Below are 20,041 nucleotides of genomic sequence, written 5' to 3' on the forward strand. Positions count from 1 at the left end.
TTAAGAAACCAACTACTAAAAGAACTCTGAAAAGCTTTTTAGGATTGTGTTCGTATTTAAGAGCACATATCAAAAATTTCTCAGAAAAAATAGAACCATTTCAGTGCCTTTTAGACAAGAATTCAAAATTTAAATGGACCTCTCAGCATGACGAATTATTTGAGAAACTTAAGACTGACATCATACACGCGCCATCTTTGTTTCACTTCGATCCCTCACTGGAAATACGCGTGTATACGGACGCTTCCTCTATCTCCGCAGGAGGCTTATTAGCATGTTATAACCAAAAAACGAAACAAGAACGTGTTGTTGCCTATGCTAGTAGACGTTTTACACCAAGTGAAAGGAAAGCATCCACTTGGCAAAAAGAGCTGTACGCCTTAATTTATGTTTTGAGAAAATTTAGATACTTCCTACTAAATAGAAGATTTAAATTATTTATAGACGCCAAATGCCTGACATCTCTCACAACACAAGCGGACAAAGTTGGGAAATTTAGTCGCTACCGAATATTCTTAGCAGACTACAATTTCGAAATACAACACATTAAAAGTCAATTACACCCAGCGGACATCTTTAGTCGTTTAGAAGATAAACAGGAGATTAAACAGGGAGAAAAACAAGAAATTGACAATTTCTCGGACACGGAAGATGCTAAAGTATTTGCATCCCATTCTTTAGACACTATTCTCCAAATTGAACAACCTATAATCCTACCAAATTTAGCAGAAGAACAAAGGAAAGATCCTTCATTCTCTGACATTATTACTGTTTTGGAAAATAAGGAACCTAATAAGTTGTCTACTTTTCGGGCCGCAAAATATTTTTCTCTAAAGGACGGGATATTATACAGAACACAGAAGCATCCCCAATTAGGATTGTTATATCTACTTTGTGTGCCGAAATCTTTATTAAGTAAGTGGTTTGATGCCTTACACAATAACCCAATGGCACCACACTTTGGATATACCAAAACATATCAATCGGCGCTTAGGAAATACTACTTTCCTAATATGAAAGCGTACATTGCCAACAGAATTAAAACATGTATTTCATGTCAGAAACTCAAGAAATTACCAGTTAAACCAGCGGGTCAATTACTCCATCATCCACCTAAGCCGATTGCAACAGCTTGGCAATATGATTCTATTGGGAAAATAACAGTGGGAAATGGACAATTTAAACACATATTAGTGGCCATAGAAATGTCCACAAGATATTGTGTGACCAAGGTGGTAGACAACATAACAGCGGAAGAAATTGAACAATTTCTCATATATGATATCATACTCAAATTTGGACCTTTTTCATATTTATACTTGGATAGACATCCAGTACATAGCGCTAAGAGGCTGCAAAATTTGGCAAAATGCTATAACTTTGAATTTAAATTTTGCCCCGCATACGACCATAAAAACCTAGGCGTAGTGGAAACATTCCACAAGACAATACAGAATGCACTTAAATTTTTCGTGCAAGAAAACCAAAATCTTTGGCCGAAGCTGATACCATATATTACATTCGCAATTAATACATTTGTGCAAGCCGGAACTAAATATTCTGCTTTTTTCCTCATGTATGGATATGAACCTAAGACCACCTCTGATATTGCGTTAGCGTCAACTCCAACATTATGTGTCAACAAAGAACATTTGAATAAAATACGTGAGAGTGTACAGAATAACTTGATCGCTAGCTATAATAAGCAGAAAAAGTATTTCGATAGCAGACACCGACAAACTCAATTTGAAAAGGGACAAAAAGTACTGGTCTACTTTCCTAATCGGCAAATAGGAGTGCCGGAAAGTTTTTCAGCGTCCTATGTTGGACCCGTTCAAATCCTGGATAGACTGAATCCTAACCTTTATAAGATAGAATTTCCAAATTCTTTTCGGAAGAAAATACAAGAAATCTCAATAAACCGAATCAAGCCATTTTATCAAGAATTACAAGACATAGAACAAGAATAAATAACTTCATTTTATTTTCTAAACGAGCGAAAAGAAAAAAAAAGTGCAGTACTCACACTAGGAAGAAAGAAATACAAAGACGACTTCAACAGATAAAAACACTTTTCATAACGACACAAACATTCATTTCCTCTTTGTTTTATAAAAAGCTGAATCATTATTCTGCAACTGAAAAAAAAAGTGCTGAGATCTGCATTTCCGCATTTAAAAGGCAACTGATCTTTTACAAGGACAGCTAACATAATTCTACATTTTCATCGATATTTTTTCTTTTTTTCTGTGAACTACATATTGTCACCGACATTATGCAACATAAATATTGTACAGGATGTTCCAAAAGTTATGACCACTTCTACATTATACAGGATGATCAGGAATTCAGGACCATTATTACTATTGTCATTGGCATTTAAAATTGGATTATTTTATTTAAATACATATCTTTAACGCATATATTTTAGAAACTTTTACACCTTATACAGGGTGACCAAGAAATCACGCTGTTCGAATCAGAAGTTTCCAATATAAATTATCTTCATATCTCAGTGTCAATTACAACTTTTTTAGTATTCCTAAGTCTTATTATTTTATACATATTATATCGTCGTCTTCGCTCGTTACCAAACAAATCTAGAACGACCCGCATAGAAATTTCATCTCCTATTCCCTTGGAAACATTTAATACCAATAATACAACTAAGGAGCAACAGCTAACACAGACTCCAACCCCACTTACTATAAGTGAATTAGTTTATATTTATTGACGTCAAGCCAAAAACAGCCCTATCTCGAGGGAAATGAAGTATCATGTACGGATCCTGCCTGTATATAGGGACCAACTGTTTAGTGCTCTATATTCCGCTACCACATTACTGCTCCGAAAAGTGATTTTCATTTATTTCAGTGCCACAAGTGTTTAGTGCTCAGTGATTTTTTGTGTGTGTGTGTGATTCCTCAGTGTTGCCAACTATCACATAAAGAAAAATAACCCTTCGGCTTATTTTTTAAACAAGCCAGGGGGGTGTAATATCCTATGTGATGTCGTAAACAAGCAGTTCCACGCTTCAATGTTTACAAACAACACCACATGGTTCGGCAAGAGGATCTTCCACCAGAGGGACCTGCTATCACCTGCAGACGACGTTTAGCCCCTCCTACGGAGCAGAAGACGAAATCGATGCAGAAGCGCCACCGCCACCCAAGGGACGCTATAAATTGGGCAGAAGAATCCAGCTCAGTACCAGTTTTCTGGTGACCCTCCTACTGTCTGCTTCGGGACTTTAGGAGTAACCTAACCCAGGGCCTCTAGTCTGCTACGGGACTACGCCTATCCTTTCTCCTGGCTTTGCCTGCTTCGGGGCTCTGTCTGGGAATCCAAACCTCAGCCACTTTGCCTGCTTCGGGGCTCTGTTGGCCATCTAACCTACCCACTGCTTGCTTCGGAGCTTTGGGAACCTAATTCCACTCCACTTTGCCTCCTTCGGGGCTCTGTTGGAGATCCTGTCTGCGACCTTACGGTCAAAGACTACCTTTCACTTACCCTTTTAAAGTAGAGAACAAATTGTATAGTATTTTGTACAAATACTCTTATAGTGGATTTTTATAATAAAAACTGGTAGTGGGAGTCGATTCCGGACACTCTTTTTATTAACTGCTCTACCTCTTCCTTATATGAGACGAAATTACACAAAGTTTTACAATATATATATATATATATATATATATATATATATAATGTTCCTATAAACAGGGTGAAAACCCCATCATTTACGTGTTATAGGCTGCCGAAAACATGGAAAAATAAATTCTAAAGGTCCATTGCTCCAAAACTATGGGACCTACTGTAGTCGGCTCAAAACTTCACTTAGGAACTAGTATGTGCTCTATCAAAAAATACATGTTTTAGAATCCTAAGGTACTCACGCAACAATTTTTATGGAGGTAGTTGGAGAGTACTTTATATGTTAGGCCCGTAGTCAAACTCCCTTTATAAAAATTGTTGTGGAAGCACCTCAGGATTCTGAAACACGCATTTTTGGATAGGGCACATACTAGTTCCTAAGTGAAGTCTTTGACCCGACCAAGGCAGGTCCCATAGTGTTGGAGCTATGAAGCTTTAAAATTCATTTTTTCATGATTTCGGCAGCCTATAACACGTAAACGATGGGGTTTTCGCCCTATGTTTATTAGAACTTTTTTTTTTAACTCTCAGGAATCACTCCTCTGCTTTTGTACAACGAATTTAGCGCCATACTGTATATTATATATATATATATATATATATATATATATATGTGTGTGTGTGTGTGTGTGTGTGTGTATCTTACTGTATCAGCATACAGTATACATCAGCATACATTAGCTGTATCCCCCTGAGCAATCTTGTGGTAAACAATTAGAGCTTTTACTCAATTACCATTTTAACCTATAACGTAAAGCAAGTCGAGAACTCGAGCGGAACTACAAGTTTTGATTTTTTTAAAGTATTATTTTTGGGCCAATACAGTGTTATTAAAACTTTCACACATCTTGTTTCACCTTTTACACGTTATTGGCCAACTCTAGAATATATTGTGTAATGATATAATTAGCCTATAATAACTCTAAGGTTCTAGGGCCCGAGTGGCAGAGCATTCACCTCTGGTGCATGGAGTCCTTGGTTCAATCCCAGCCTGTGCGAAGTGAACTATGTGGTGGACAAACATCGTGTGCGTAGGTTTTCTTGTTTTTTTTTCCGCTTCCTCGGACTTTCTTCATTCCACCATTACATTCATTTCTCAACATTACCGTCTCTTTTAGCCTAGCCGGCATAACGTGGGATGTAAAACTTAGATTTAATTTCATTTTCTAAGATTCTAATGAATACATTGGGAAAAAGTTAATTGAGATTGGTCCAATATTTTTCATTAAATAATAAGAAACACTGCAAGTTTTTCTTTCTTTTTTCAGTGGCACATTTTGTATGCATCATTTTATAAGTGTACGATCTACAGACTAATATTTTAAAACTAAGTAATATTCACTATGAAAATATAAGTTAGCAGAAATTACTATTAATTATAATGCAAACTGCTTACAGCAATTTCATCAATAAACTCAAAACGTCTGAACTATTATGGATTGTTCGAAGAATCATGTTTAAACACGGACGTTGCTTGAAAGCTATCAGTATCGTCAAAACATAAGTTAAAAAAAGTTTTTCTGGGGGCGAAGGGGAAAGAATAATGGGAATGAGTTATATATAATATAAAAGATTTAAATGTTTACATTAGTAAATAAAAACTTCTTGCTGTTCCACAGAATAGACATCTTAAATCTTTGTGCTTCTTCTTCAGTGACTGAAGATGACGGTAAAAGTGTCAATTATACTGCAATTGATACTACTTGGCCTTCCTGATAGCTCGCCGTGCGCACGTGGTACTCAATGCTGTGTTGCTAGCTCTTGTGTCGGGTATTGAAACACGAAATTATTCACTGCAAGTAAATCTCAGTCTTATAAAAATCAATGACACAAAAGAGAACTAAAAAGAATTCTCTCAATAACCAGCAGATACTCAAGTTGACATTCGACTAAAACAATGTGCATTTGTTTATATTCAAATTAGTAACGTACGGAAAGGGTGAAATATTTACCATTGCAGAGCGAGAGAAATGAGCTATTATAATTGGCTAAAGGTCTGTTGCCATAGATACAGTTCTTGCCTGATTGTTATGACCACGTGCAGGAAGAAAAAAACAGAGGAAAGCAACTGTCGAAAAGGACAAATTGTATCAAATGGACTGTGTTATTTCAAATTTTTCCCTGCCCAAATTTAATCTTGATCCCTTCGTTCTAACCAAAAAAGTCTTTTATGAATGGTAAAGATTTTCTAATCAATTTTACTTTATCTATGTTATGCTTTATATACTTCAAGAGTTTTGAAAGATCCAACGTTGGGGCACCGTTGGCATTCCGAACTGTATATACTTTTTCGTCATGCTTATATAAATGTCTTGGCATTTTCTTACCTGTATCGAAAATGCTGATGAATATCAGTGGAAATTTAACATGATTTTTTGAACAATCTATAGAATCTCAGAAGAGTAAGGTCAGTGGCTTTCGAGTTTACTGATTAGCAGAGATTAATCTGTAAGTTTCTTTTAATCTAAGGCTATATACAGCTATTTATCCTGATACTGTATGTTTTATCTTCCTTTTGGTTTGCTAAAAATATTTTCCTAAGTTCTTGATATAATAACAGTAACACGTTGTATATCAATAATACGCCGTTTTACGAAATATGCCTGATGTAAGATCGTCTAAAAACAAATTTTTTTCTCTGTTTACACGTTATCCGTCCTACCTGATCGAGCTGGTCTTTCCTCTTCTTCTTCATCACTATCTTTTCTGCCACCAAAACCACTTTTCCGCCTGTCTTCTTCGTATCTGAAACAGTACAAAATTTGTAATTTCTGGTAAAACAACTATCAATTGTACAATAACTCAGGAATCAAAGAAGTGCACAGTAAAATATTTCACACACGCACTAAGCAAATCAAAATCTACCCCAATGCCAAGTTTGGCCAAAATACAGTAACTTATCAGGCTTTTTTTTTTTTTTTTTTCGCACGCAACATCTCTACGCATTTATTGATTTTTGTTTCACTTTTACTATGCTGTACGAAACTATTATCATGTTATGACTATGATGAAACTAATTTAATATATGATAAAAGAGACAAAAAACTAATACGAAATATATGACACAGACGTACAAAGTCCAGATACCCATAATGCAAAATATAATTAGACGGAAATCAAGAAAATGAGTATCAACGTTGTTTGGAATGTTAGGCTGTAGTAAAGTATACAACAATCATTACTACCTTTCTCTTGTTCTTCTATCCCGCTCTTCTTTGTGTTTTCTCCTCCTTTCTTCCTCTTCTTTCTCCCTTTCCCTCTCCTTTCGGTCCCTTATATCTTTAGGAAAACAAAGAAGAAAAACAAATGTTATGAAATATTAAAAACTTAAAAATAACTTTGATTTTAAAAAAGTGGTATTGACAGTTATACAAAAAGTCAACCAAGAACTCCCAAGAAAATTCTAGTGTTGTTGGCTCTGTTACCTTTCTTTCTTTCTTTTCTTTTTTTTTTTTTTTTTTTTCTAAACGTTAAGAACTAACAAGGATAACAAGTATTCCATTTCAAACAATTATAAAGTTCAAAAGATTCCTTCCTATTCGTATCTAGAAGAGATAGTGAAAAAGAGTCTACAAAATGAAGACAGTATTTAAATAGGAGGTAGAAAGATTAGGTGTATACGATTTGCAGATGATATGGCGCATGTTGCGGAATCTGAAGAGAAAGTCAATAAGACATTAGAAAACTCGAGGAAGGGCTGCGAAGAATATGGGATGAAAAAAATGTTAAAAAGACAAAAGACGTGGTGACTGAACGAAGGGGTCGATGTCAAATATAGAAGTAGAAGGGGAGAAAATAAAATAGGCAACTAGTTTTCGATATCTGGATAGTATTATTAGTAATGATATGAATGTGAAGGTGAAATAAAAGCAAGATAGAAATGGCGAAAGAAGCCTTTAGGAAGAAGAAAATACTATTTTGTGGGACCTTGAATAAAGAGTTGTGAAAAGACTCATAAAATGCTTCATGTGGAGTACTGTAATGTATGGGTCAGAAACATGGATTACGCAAAAAGAATGAAAAGCGACTGGAAGCTTTCGAAATGTAGGTGTGGAGACGAATGAAGAGAATTAGCTGGGTCGAGCGGAAAACGAATGAGGGTGTTAACATGGTAGGGGAGAAAAGAATCATTTTAGACATTATTAAGAAGAGGACGAGAAACTGGTTGTAGCATTAGATAAGGACAGGCTAGAGGGTATGGTGGCAGGGAAGAGAGGGAGGAGGCGAAGGAGACTAGAGTTAATGGATGATATCAAAACAGAAAAATCGTACGTGAAGACGAAGAGATTAGCGGAAGATCCTGGAGCATGGAAGCATCTCAGCTGCAGCAAGTGACCTGCCAATAATGGCAGAATACCTATGATGATGATGATCCAATTCGTACTTTGAATTTAACAATACTATTATGATACAGGGAGAAAAAATGTCCAAACATGAGACATACATCAATTGATACATCTCACTGAGGGCGAACGTAAATTCTTACGCTTAATTTTCCGTAAAATCAATCAAAACGAACTTTTTATTTTTTTGGTAAACCTAACAACTGATGCTGTACGATATCCATGTCGTCTATTAAGATGAAACTGCTAATGAAAGCTTTTAATTCTAACACTAGGAAGACGACAGTAAACAGTATGGTGAATGTGAAAGAGCCTAAAATTAAGATTAACTCTCCAACTTTATTCTACTTATAGGTTTCTGTAATTCCTGAATTTCCTTTAAGCTTCCAAGCTTTCAACTCTCCCCTGGAGTCTTGGTCACGGAGGTTAAAAACAGGAAGAAAAAGAAAAGAAACGTCAAAGAATAAAAAAAAAGGGAACGGACTTATCAAGGAAAGAGCTGTGTTTCACAGAAACACGTTGTCAAGTACGTCAGCGATCAGCGGATGAAGATGCAAACTAAAATATTGCGCAGTCAATTTGTGCGCCTTTCATGTTCCTTTTTGGAAGGTTGTCAACTCATGTTATTATTTTTATTGCTATGCCAATGCTGTGAAAATTTTGTAATTACTGCCTCTCATTCGTCACTCAACCATCCTTTGTCTAAATTAATTATTATTTTTTTTTCAATGAATAAATACATTTTCAAAAACCAGTCTCTGTACTTCATTTCTAGCTGCAAACAATATTTTTGAATCTTCTACCCTGTGTTGCGTTTCTTTTAAATGCTTCGATAAACCTGACACCGGATTTTCCGTTCTCGAACTTTCAGATTTCCTTTTGTTTTGCCTATATAACTCTCTTGGAAACTGCATTTTATTACATAAATACCCAATTTTTCATTGGGATCCATGTAATAACTCTTAAATTGGGTAATGTTCTTTTCTAAAGTCTTGGGGGCTGTACGAAAACCGTGTTGTGTATAAATTCTGTTTAACACAGTTGTCAATCTGGGAAAAGCAGGCAATCCAACCAATTTTTTATCTTTTATGTCGGTTTCAGGTATATCGGAATTTAAATTCCTTTTAACCTGATTATACCAATTATTTAATAATGAAACTGGGTATCCATTCAAACTACCCAGCTTCATCAGGTATTCAATCTGTATTTGTAAATGTGTTTTTAAGACGTATGGCACGCAAAACGAAATTCTTCCAAAAGTTAGCTTCGGCACCTGCTGAATGTGTAGATTTATAATGAATGCACTGTGTACCAGCTGTGGGCTTATGGTGGACACTGGTATTAAATTTACTGTTATACCTTCTTATATTAAGGTCGAAGTATGTAAGACTGCGGTCCTTCTCTTTCTCAACAATGAATCTCAAATTGCTGTGAACATTGTTCAATTCTTTTAATAAGTAATTCAGTTGTGAATCATTCTTGTACAAGAAAAGTACATCGTCAGCATATCTATAATATCAAACTGTACCAGGTTTTCGTTCTTTCAAAATTCTACTTTGAACCATATGGAGTACTAAATTTGCTAACAATGGTGATAAGGGGTTTCCCATGGCGAAACCTTCCACTTGATGATATATTCAGGAATTACAGAAATCTGTAAGTACAATGATAGAATTCCTGAGTATGGTTTTGCATTCTCCGATTTTAATTTGTGTTTAAATATTGTTTAAAGATATTATATATATATATATATATATATATATATATATATATATATATATATATGCAAGTCGAACTGAACAAAATGACATGCTTCAGAGTATATTCTCATGAGTAGTTTTTGGAAAAATCGAAATTATACGGCGCAAAAAAGTATGTGGTCTACTGTTAATAATAACTAATAGTTTTTATTCCGTTGAAACAGTGCTATATACTTAAAAATATAGGAAGCCGCGATGGCTCAGTGATACAGCGGTCACTTCTAGTTCATGGTGTCCCTGGTTCAATTCCACCTCCCGCCAAGTGGGCTTTGTGGTAGACAAAGATCTTGTGCATAGGTTCTCTCTCTTTCTTCATTTCACTGTTATCATCCATCTCATCATCGGAGTATCCCTTACCCTCGATGCATACTCGTCGGACGCTAAACTAATATAAACTACTAACTAACAGATTGTATTTATTTTTGTTTCTGTTCTAATGGTGACACAGATATTCCTAATAACAGTACGGGTAGAACAATTTAATAAAACATGAGAATTTGAAGTGAATTTTAATAAAATTATGTTACTATATTTCTTCTATGAATTAAATTTATATGTTTTCTTTAGTAACATGTGCATTTTTCTTGATGGTTGTAACAAAAATGATTTTGTTTTATCAAACTAAACTTACCTTTAATGACTTTTTCATAATCATTTGGCCAAATTGGATCGTATTCTCCTTCAACATGCCACTCTGGATCGCCTGCTACATATTGCGTGGAATTTCGTCCTTCCTGAAAATATTAGAATAATGAATATGAATCGATATGTGTAACAAATTCTTAAAATATATAATTTTAACACAGCACAAAGTAAGTTAACAGTTTTCAGCTTATTTCTCAGAATTTTTGGGCTGGAGTGCTATCTTGAAATTATACTTAAGAAAGAAAAAATATGAACAGATATACAAGCATACTTGGAGGTCTGTGCCAATTACAGTAACAATTCACCCCTAGTTGCTGTTAATTCTATTTCAATATATTGCACCCATCACCTTTGCACATGAATACAATTCGACTTCAGAATATATTTTAGATATTAGAAATCGATCATAAGGATAACACAGGTCTCATCAAAACTCTAAGTGATAAGAAATTAAATATAATAAAACTCTAAACTTGCTTTGTGCCCAGTTTTTCTCGTTTCTTGCGACATCATTTTTCCTCGATATTTCTACCTTTGCTGGGTCATTGAACGAGCCTATTTGTTGCAGGCCGTACGAAACTAATCTTTAACCGTTTTCTTCTTCTGTAACAGCAAAACATCCCAAGTATTCCGAAAAATCACTTCGATAATTAATTTTGACTAGTACTGTCAAATATAGACGTGATTTTTTTTTTTTTTTTTTTTTTTTTTTTTTACATGAAAAAGAAAACATTCAAGGTGTCAAATTAGTTCTCTTCGGCCTGCAGTCGTTCAAAGCCACTGCGAGGGTTAAAATATCGAGCAAGCCAATCTAAAAAAAACAATGTAAGTTTAGATTTTTATATTAAAATCGTACTCGAGGAAGCTTCGTACTCTATAGCTTCTATTAGCAAATGTATTTGGTCTAGGAATTAATTCGTGCGGTTGGACAAGAGATGGCGCAACGAACGGAGCGTCCAACAGTTCCGTGTATCCACACATGTGTTGCAAACCCCTGTCATCGCGTATCGTTCGTAGTATAGGGCAGTGGATTAAAGCGTCAACAACACCAGTTTGTAGTTAAGTGAACATGGCGCAATTTGTGCCTGATTAAGTGTTTTTGCGGGGTGTCCTGCTGCATTACTTTAACATGCAGAAAAGTGCGACTGAAAGTCATCGTATTTTGGTGGAAGTGTATGGTGACCATGCTCTAGCTGAGCGAACGTGTCAGAAGTGGTTTGCACGGTTTAGAAGTGGTGATTTCGGCTTGGCAGACTAAGAGCGAGCTGGACAGCCAAAAAAATTTCAAGACGAAGAATTGACAGCATTGCTCGAGCAGGAATCGTGTCAAACGCAGGAACAACTTGCAGCAGCATTTGGCGTTGATCAAACAACAGTCTCCAAACGCTTGAAAGCCATGGGAATGATTCAAAAGATGTCACATTGGGTTCCACATGAATTGAAAGACAGAGACGTTGAAAGACGAAAAACCATTTGCGAATTGCTGCTTCAACGACAGAGCAGAAAGGGGTTTCTGCATCGAATTATTACGGGTGATGAGAAGTGGATCCATTATGAGAACCCTAAACGAAAAAAGGCCTGGGTGAAACCAGGTGAACCAGGTCCATCACAACCAAAACGAGATATTCACTGTGCAAAGGTTATGCTGTGCATATGGTGGGATATGAAAGGTGTGGTGTACTATGAGCTGCTGCAACCGGGTGAAACTATGAATGGAGAACGTTATCGACGACAATTAATGCGTTTGAAGCAAGCTCTGGCCAGAACACGACCAGAATGGGAGAACAGACATGATAAACTTATTGTTCAACATGATAACGCTCGCCCACATGTCGCAAAACCGGTCAAAACCTATTTAGAAAATGTCGGATGGGAAGTTTTACCCCACCCGCCGTATTCACTAGACTTTGCTCCTTCGGACTACTACTTGTTCGATTGCATGAACAACGATTTGATTGGACAGCGGTTTACTTCTTCAGAAGATATCGAAACATGGGTCTCTGACTGGATCGCTTCCAAGGATGAGGACTTCTTTCGCCACGGAATCCGTACATTCCCTGACAGATGGGCGAAAGTGGTGGCTAGCGATGGACAATATTTTTCTTAAGGTATTTATGTATTTTGTGTTTGTACTACAGCTTCAATGGTGCGTACCAACCGCACGAATTAATTCCTAGACCAAATAACTCAATATGATCTTTTATCGTCGTATCCTAGCTTCTTAATTCTACACTACATCGAATAATATTTACATTATCTCACCTTTCCAGAGTAATGACTTCCAAAGCTGGAATTCGAGTTGGAATCATCTTCATCTTTTCTTGACTTTAAGTCTATTACTGGTGCCAATACAACTCCTGTCTTTCTTATTGGTTCCCGTTTAGGCTATAAATATTGGAAATCATTAAAATGATTAACTCCACCACAAAAATAGTGCAACGTATTACTTTATTAAATTATATTTAAGTGTCACATGAAGAGGACAAACTTTGGGAGATAGTCCATAACATGAAATGAGGAAAAAAGGAGGAAAAAAGATATATATGGAAACACTTTTTGTTGTTGTTGTTGTTGTTGAAAACAGGCAATCTATCTCAACAACTTTGAGAACTACAAACATTCATGTTTCAGATCAGTTCGATCTAAACCTCCGTAATGAAAGTATTTTCAGTCGTTACTTAGTTTTCTCTTATAAAATCATTACACAGACTTCAGCCTATTCTGAAATATTAATATTTTGGTAGAGTGGATACTAGTTTGCGTATAATTTTCCAAACCACATTTTCTAGATCCTATAATTGAACTAGATTGCTTTATAGAAATCGTTCTTAGATTTATTGCAAGCAATCAGCTCTCCCAAAGTTTGTTTCATTACTTGGATTCAATCTGCATACCAGAAGATACAATACACTTAGAATTTACTGTGAATTTTACATAGGTGATATTCTTTTGAACATAGACAATCAAATAAAAAACAATAAAAAAAGGCCATAAATAAGATTCAAATATAGTAAAGTGTCACTGTAACGAACGCCAATATTTTGTTTTTGTGCCTATATTTAATTTGATTTTTCAAAATATAATTGGAATTTATCCTTTTTTATAATACACATTTGTATTTTTGTTATGACATTATTTAATTATTCTGATGATATGGTAGCTATTTTTTATACACATATGGGACTGATCTCAAGTTCTCTCGGGTTGCTTAAGTTTTGTGGAGCACTATATATATATATATATAATCGTTCTTTACGAACAACAATTTTATTAAATATGATAATAAATACATCATATGCATACTTTAGTTGCTGCAGAGTAATCCTGAAGCGCTAATGAAAAATCAAGTACTTACCAGAAATTTCGGTGGGTCGATAAAAACACAGGAGAAAAGGAAAAAATAAACAAAGAGAAAAACTTAGGTACAAATAATACAGGGATAATATAATAATAAAAAATCTAAATTAATGACGAAATTAACAAATAATAAATCAATCTACCCGTCCCATTACTTTTATTTTTCACCACTAAATTATCTTCATTCAACACTATAACGTAACCACGTATTCAAATATGGCCCCGCTTGGATAATTCACAGCTTCCTTTTTAATTTTTTCTTAATTCTTACCTCCCTCCCCCATGTGACGTAGCGTTTATCGAAAGCGCTTATAATGTACCTTGATTAGTGTGTGCGTCACTATTTTCTGGTAAGTAATCCATTTATATATACTAGTGGAAACGCATTTAATAACACACCGTATATATCATCCAATCCGAACGATATTCACATCACCAATATATGTTTGAAGAAAACAACATACTTACTATAATGTCTTTGGAGATATTGAAACTATTTGTCATCATATAACAACGAATAGTTGTGTAAAGAACACAATTTGTGTCTGCAATGTTAAAACAACGCAAGTGACTGTGTATTGTGATACTAAGTAATAACTTCAAGCTAGGAATGCATAAAACCGGTTTTTATAGAAACCGAAAACCAGTTTCAAGAAAAACCGAAATCCGAAAAACCGACATTTCTGTTTCCTCCAAAACCGGTTCGGTTTTGGATTTCCACCGAAACTGGTTTCGGTGAAAACTTTTGGAAAACACATACAACTATTTGTGGAAATGGAATCGGTTTCCGGAGAACAACGAAACACTATTCTGGTCAGAAATAGAACCATTTTTGGAAAAAACCGGAACCGGTTTTGAAGAACCCAAACCAGATCCGGTGAAAAACCGAAACTGGTGTCTGAAAATTTTCAAAACCGTTTTCGGTTTTCCTAAAAATCGAAAACAGAAAAGCCGGTTTTTGTGCCCACCACTACTTCAAGCTACGGAAGAAACTGTACAGTGAGGTGAATGGAGAGAGCTGATAGTCAACGATGAGAATCGTTTCATCTCGGACAAAATGGTAGCCACGTGTGTGCCGCAGGCTTACACGTGAGCGGAAAAATTGAATGCGTGTTGGCATACAGGATCCACAAGTGACATTGTGGTATGGGGGTTATGAGTTACACAACCCAATCACGTCTGGCAGTGTCACTAGTTCGTCATATATATCTGTCAATTCGATTTTACCTGAACATTACAGGATCACACATTTCAGCAGGTACCGCGCATTTATATGTCCCTCCCGAAAACAACTGGCAACGGTGCTCCCAGTCATGTATGTGTGTGCAAAAGGATATCTACAATGGGTGAATAGGATATACCTATGAAAACACAAGAAAACAACTAAATTTTAACAAGAAGTCATTAAAACTCAGTCCGAGCATGTGGTGGGGAACGTCGTGAACTGTGAGGCAGGGTTGCCAACGGTCCCGATTCTGTCGGGACTGTACCGATTTCTGACTTATTTGTCCCGCGCCCCGACTGGACACTCGTTGAGACGCACATTGTCCCGATTTATCGATTTTCAAGTTAATTAATATTTTACTAATACCAATTCATGTAACAATAGCCCAAAATGACCGATATTAGTGTCAAAGCCATAGTTTTGGCGGTCGCTGACATGAACGGTGATACTCCCACAGGCGTTGACTTCCAAATACAGCCCTCACGCGAAGAGTGGGCATATTCAGCTAGTCTAATATAAATAAAATAGAGAGTGTTTGTGTGTTTCTCTGTCTGTATGTGTGCGGCCTGGAGACCAGACGAGTAAACCGAAAGTTACCAAATTTTGGTCACGGGTACCTTGGTCCAGGCTCCAAACGATGCGGTTTTTTCAAAATTCGAACTAGAGAGATCTCGGAGGAGGGGGCGTTTACCGGGACATGTAAAAGTAGTAGAAAATGACCGATAATAGTGTTAAATTCATAGTTTTCGGGGTCGCTGAGATCGATGGTAGAACTCCGATCGAATTCACCCCATTCGGCTGCGGGCCGGAGGTAACCGGGGGTATGTGAAGAATACCGAGACATGTAAAAATAATCCAAGATGACTGATATTAGTGTCAAATTGAAAAAAATTTTTTTTCCTAAAAAATAGTTTTATATATCCTAGCTGGGTCGCCAATTTGAAAATAATCTCTTTTTCTTAAAAAAAAAAAAAAAAAAAAAAAACGTTTTATATATCCTGAATGGGTTAAGCCAATTTGAAAAATAAATCAAATTTTTAATTTAAAATTTAACAATTAAACTCCATTCTCAGTCTGATTTCCATGGAAACTAAATCTGACTAAAAATGCCAATTAAAAAAAAAAAAAAAAAAAAAAAATAGTTATTTTACCCAGTTACTTACTTAAATTTAATGTTTATTCTCATTTTCCATTTCGACTTTGAAATGTATATTCAATACGTTCTCGTTTTGTTCCAAGTTCTTACCAAGGTAGTAACCAATTGTGAAAAATTTGCAACTTTTCTAGAATGAAGTACTATTCTATTTATTATATGTATATTAAGATTATATACTATAGCATGTTTGAATTTCGACACAAGACTAAAGTAGCATGTTCGACTTTTGTATTATTGACTTTATTGTTTTCAGATAATGAAATACAAAATATTTAACATTCTGGTTAAAGCGAATAACATCGATGCAACTTGAGTGAAGAAAAGATATATATATATAATTGGTTAAATTATTAAAGACTTACATTACCTCGTACTATTTATACAGATTACATTTTGGATTATTTAATTTCGTAACAGGATTTCTGATGTATTTTCTCATAGTGAAAAATAAATCATCAAATATTCTAAATTCGTTATTTGTATTGAAAAAATAATCTTACTTTCTGTTTGCAATATCTGATTGTCCTAACATATGCAGCACCTCCATGACATTAAAGACTGATCGCATGTTACTATAATTATATGAAGCATGATAACAAGAAAATGGCACGTAAATAAATTACATTTCTTCTCCTATAACAACATTGCATTCCACGACTTTAATTAACATTCAGGCTGTCCCATTAAATGTGTTGGTTCAATGAGCGATCCCACAATTTCAGGTTTCCTTTATTGCAGAATCAAAAGAAAACAGTAGCAGATATGAGGCATCGCTCTTTCTGGCCATAATATTGACTTACTCAATTCAGCCACTAAACCACATACCATAGAAATAATGAAATATGATATATATACAAATGGACATGCAAAAATCCTACCAGACAGCACTTTAGAGTTACTTCATTACACATACCAATCGTTATGGGGAGAATTATAGAAAAAAAAATTAAAACAAGAGAAGCGCCATTAAAAAAAAATTATCAACTTGGTATTACGGATCAGTCTCTCGCAAATAAGGGCAGCAAGCTGATTCTTCGAGTGCATATACAAATGAGGTCACGATTATGTTGTGTTAACACCATAAGCCAAATTGATTATATAATTAATTCAAGATTTCAAGAATAATTTATGCTTAAGGTTTCCGAATTTGTCTAATTTATGGACTCTTCAAATTTATATAAATTATAAGCTATTTCAGGTTAATAACGCTATAATAAAAAAAAAAAAAAAAAAAAGAAAAAGAAACGGAAGTTATTCGATGTTACCATCATTACTCTAGAAAACTCTGACGGACCTTTTCTTAATTAGACTACATCAGTGGAGAGACGATCAAAAAAGGTTTGAGATGTGTGGCGCCGTACAAATTTTAACCTAACATTCTGATATTAACCATCTTTATCACATATATCAAAACTCTAAACACAGTCACTCAAGTTTACGCCGGTAATTATTATGATGGTAACGTTATCATCGCTATATTGGTTCTAGAAATTTTGACTTCCTGACTGTCTAAAATTTAAGAAAATCTGGGTTACCTGAGTTCCAAAACTTAAGCACTGGTAGCAGCCTCTCGACACAACCAAACGCCACTCCTCATCAGGCTTGATTTTTGGTTGAGTCCTGATGCTGCTCACAGCTATTCTTGTTCCACGATGCCATTTCAATTATGGCCGGAACGAACGTTCATTAGTGACAAAATTCCAAATATAGGTTAACAAAATTTCGCTCGGAGCATCATTATATCACCAAAACGTAGCGTAGGTTGGTCCGAAATAAAGAATTTATGCAGGTTTGCCGAAAGAAGCGATTTAGCTAAATAATTTGTAAATTCTGATCACTCCGTGTCGTCACTTCAGTTTAAGTAGACATGTTGCTTTTCTTCATCTATGTGTGCACTTGACATGCTTACTCGCACATCACGCATCATATATCACGTACTAATAAAGATTAATATAAACATCATTACCAGCTCAAATTTAAAGACTTGCATTGTTATTATTAAATACATATATAAATCCTAAAAAAATAACTTTTTAAATCATACTAAAATCTATTTCTTATTCTCACCTAATCTCGCCGTGCGACACGTTTTCGCAGTCATCTTGAAACAAGAGAGTACCGTAATACTTGCAATATTGCAAACAATTGTGAAACGGAAGACGACTCACAGTCATGTTAATGGTTTATCGCGGTTCCAACATAAATCACATAATATAACGTTTCTGCAGTATTGCAGGATAAATTTAAGAGTAAGTATTATGTTAAACCCTAATAGGAAAGGAATAATTAAATTTTAAAAATAAATATTTTACATTTAAATGTACGTTTTATGTAACGGGGTAATTCACATTCATATGCATTACCATGGTGCCATGTTATGAAACTAGAATATCATGCACGCTGAAAATATTTATGTTATGTTATCGGTGCAGTTCAATTAGACGGTTGCTGTTAAGTACTCGTTATTTACCAGTTTTGCTCTCCACTGACAAACATGGTCTGCAGGTATAGAATATACGGGCCAATGATAACAACATATATATTGTAGCTAGACAATTGCAGTGCAAAATATCTATTAGGTACCATTACCAAATTAATTTAAACTAAGGCCTACCAAAATTGGATAAATATTTATCTAGCTTATTTGGAATTTTGAGTCACAAAGTCAGCATCGATCATATATGCCATAACAAACTTCTAGGGAAAGTAACGCATCCCTATGTTTATGGCACTGATAAAATTTACGTATACTATAACAATACAATCGTAACATTATTAAACACTAACTAGAAGAGGTTATCAATGATAAGTTCATACGAAACTCAATAATAACAAATTAAACGTAACTTAACACAACCAAAGACATAAATTCAAACCACGTTTGGATCAAACCTACAATGTATCGTTACCGATAGAATCGGTACGTTACAAAATCCATAGTTTTCGCGGTCGCTGAGATGAATAGTGATACTGCCATGGACGTTGATTTCCAAATACAACTTTCCTCTGATGGGGGCCAGAGGCGTTTTTTTTCTTTCCTTTTAATTCTCAGGGTGTTTTTACCAGAATATGTAAAGTAGTAGAAAATGACCGATATTTTTTTTTTCGTTGTTTGTTTACATAGATATTTTATCTGTCCCATGCGAAGAATGAGTATATTTAGCTAATATTAAATAAATTGCAGTTATTTTGGTTTGGATTTTTTCTATATATTGCTTATGCCTCTTGATGAACAGTGGGTGGGGAAATAAAAAAAATAAAGTGCCGTATTCATTCAAGTTCGTGTTATTCAGCTGAGTATTTACATTTTTTAACGACTTGCCGTGCGTGTACTCAACTACGGGGAAGGAGGAAAAGGGAGGCTCCAATACCGATTGTCCCGTCCCGATTTTTTCTTAAGAATAGTTGGCAACAATGCTGTAAGAATTGATGGTCCACATACTTGACTACTTCATCAGATTCAAGTCCCAGCTGGGGTTCGGAGCCCAAGTTAATAGTATATATCCTGCTCTTTATACTTCGGTGTTACATAGAGATGCCTAACACAAAAACTCAAAAACAAACTTGAAGAACAAGATGTATAGCTGCTCTGGGAAAAGATTCGTTAACGCAGCACTCAACACACTGGCACGGTTAGCTGGGAACCCAGATTGGAATCTCGAACTAATAGCATTTTTTTACTGTTTGAATTTCATTGAATCTACATCTATAGGAGATTTGGTGTTTCAAAACAGGGTGTTTCCTTTATGATTCAAATTGCTATTTTTTAATAAACTCACAATGTGCGATATTTCTCACAAAAATTTAATAAATTTAGTTTACTAGTAGAGGCTGAGTTCTTCTCGGACTAATATTCTCAAAATGGTTAAAAATTCTTTTATTTATATTTCATAAGTTTAACTCA

The 20,041-nt window shown here is 35.2% G+C and overlaps 1 protein-coding gene across 1 annotated transcript in view; it reads right to left on the reverse strand.

The window, feature by feature from the left end:
* The window catches only part of Spf45 (splicing factor 45), a 66,630-nt gene that overhangs the window by 29,235 nt on the left and 17,354 nt on the right, over window positions 1–20,041 (reverse strand). The window contains exons 4-7 of the mRNA XM_081743121.1: window positions 12,662–12,784; window positions 10,386–10,488; window positions 6,837–6,930; window positions 6,314–6,396 (exon numbers count right to left, since the gene is read on the reverse strand). Coding sequence (XP_081599247.1) covers window positions 6,314–6,396; window positions 6,837–6,930; window positions 10,386–10,488; window positions 12,662–12,784 — 403 coding nt within the window. The remainder of the gene's footprint in view (window positions 1–6,313; window positions 6,397–6,836; window positions 6,931–10,385; window positions 10,489–12,661; window positions 12,785–20,041) is intronic.

Source organism: Thermobia domestica, chromosome 16 (genome assembly GCF_964235325.1).
Source record: "Thermobia domestica chromosome 16, izTheDome1.hap1.1, whole genome shotgun sequence".
In the NCBI taxonomy this organism is placed as follows: Eukaryota; Metazoa; Arthropoda; class Insecta; order Zygentoma; family Lepismatidae; genus Thermobia; species Thermobia domestica.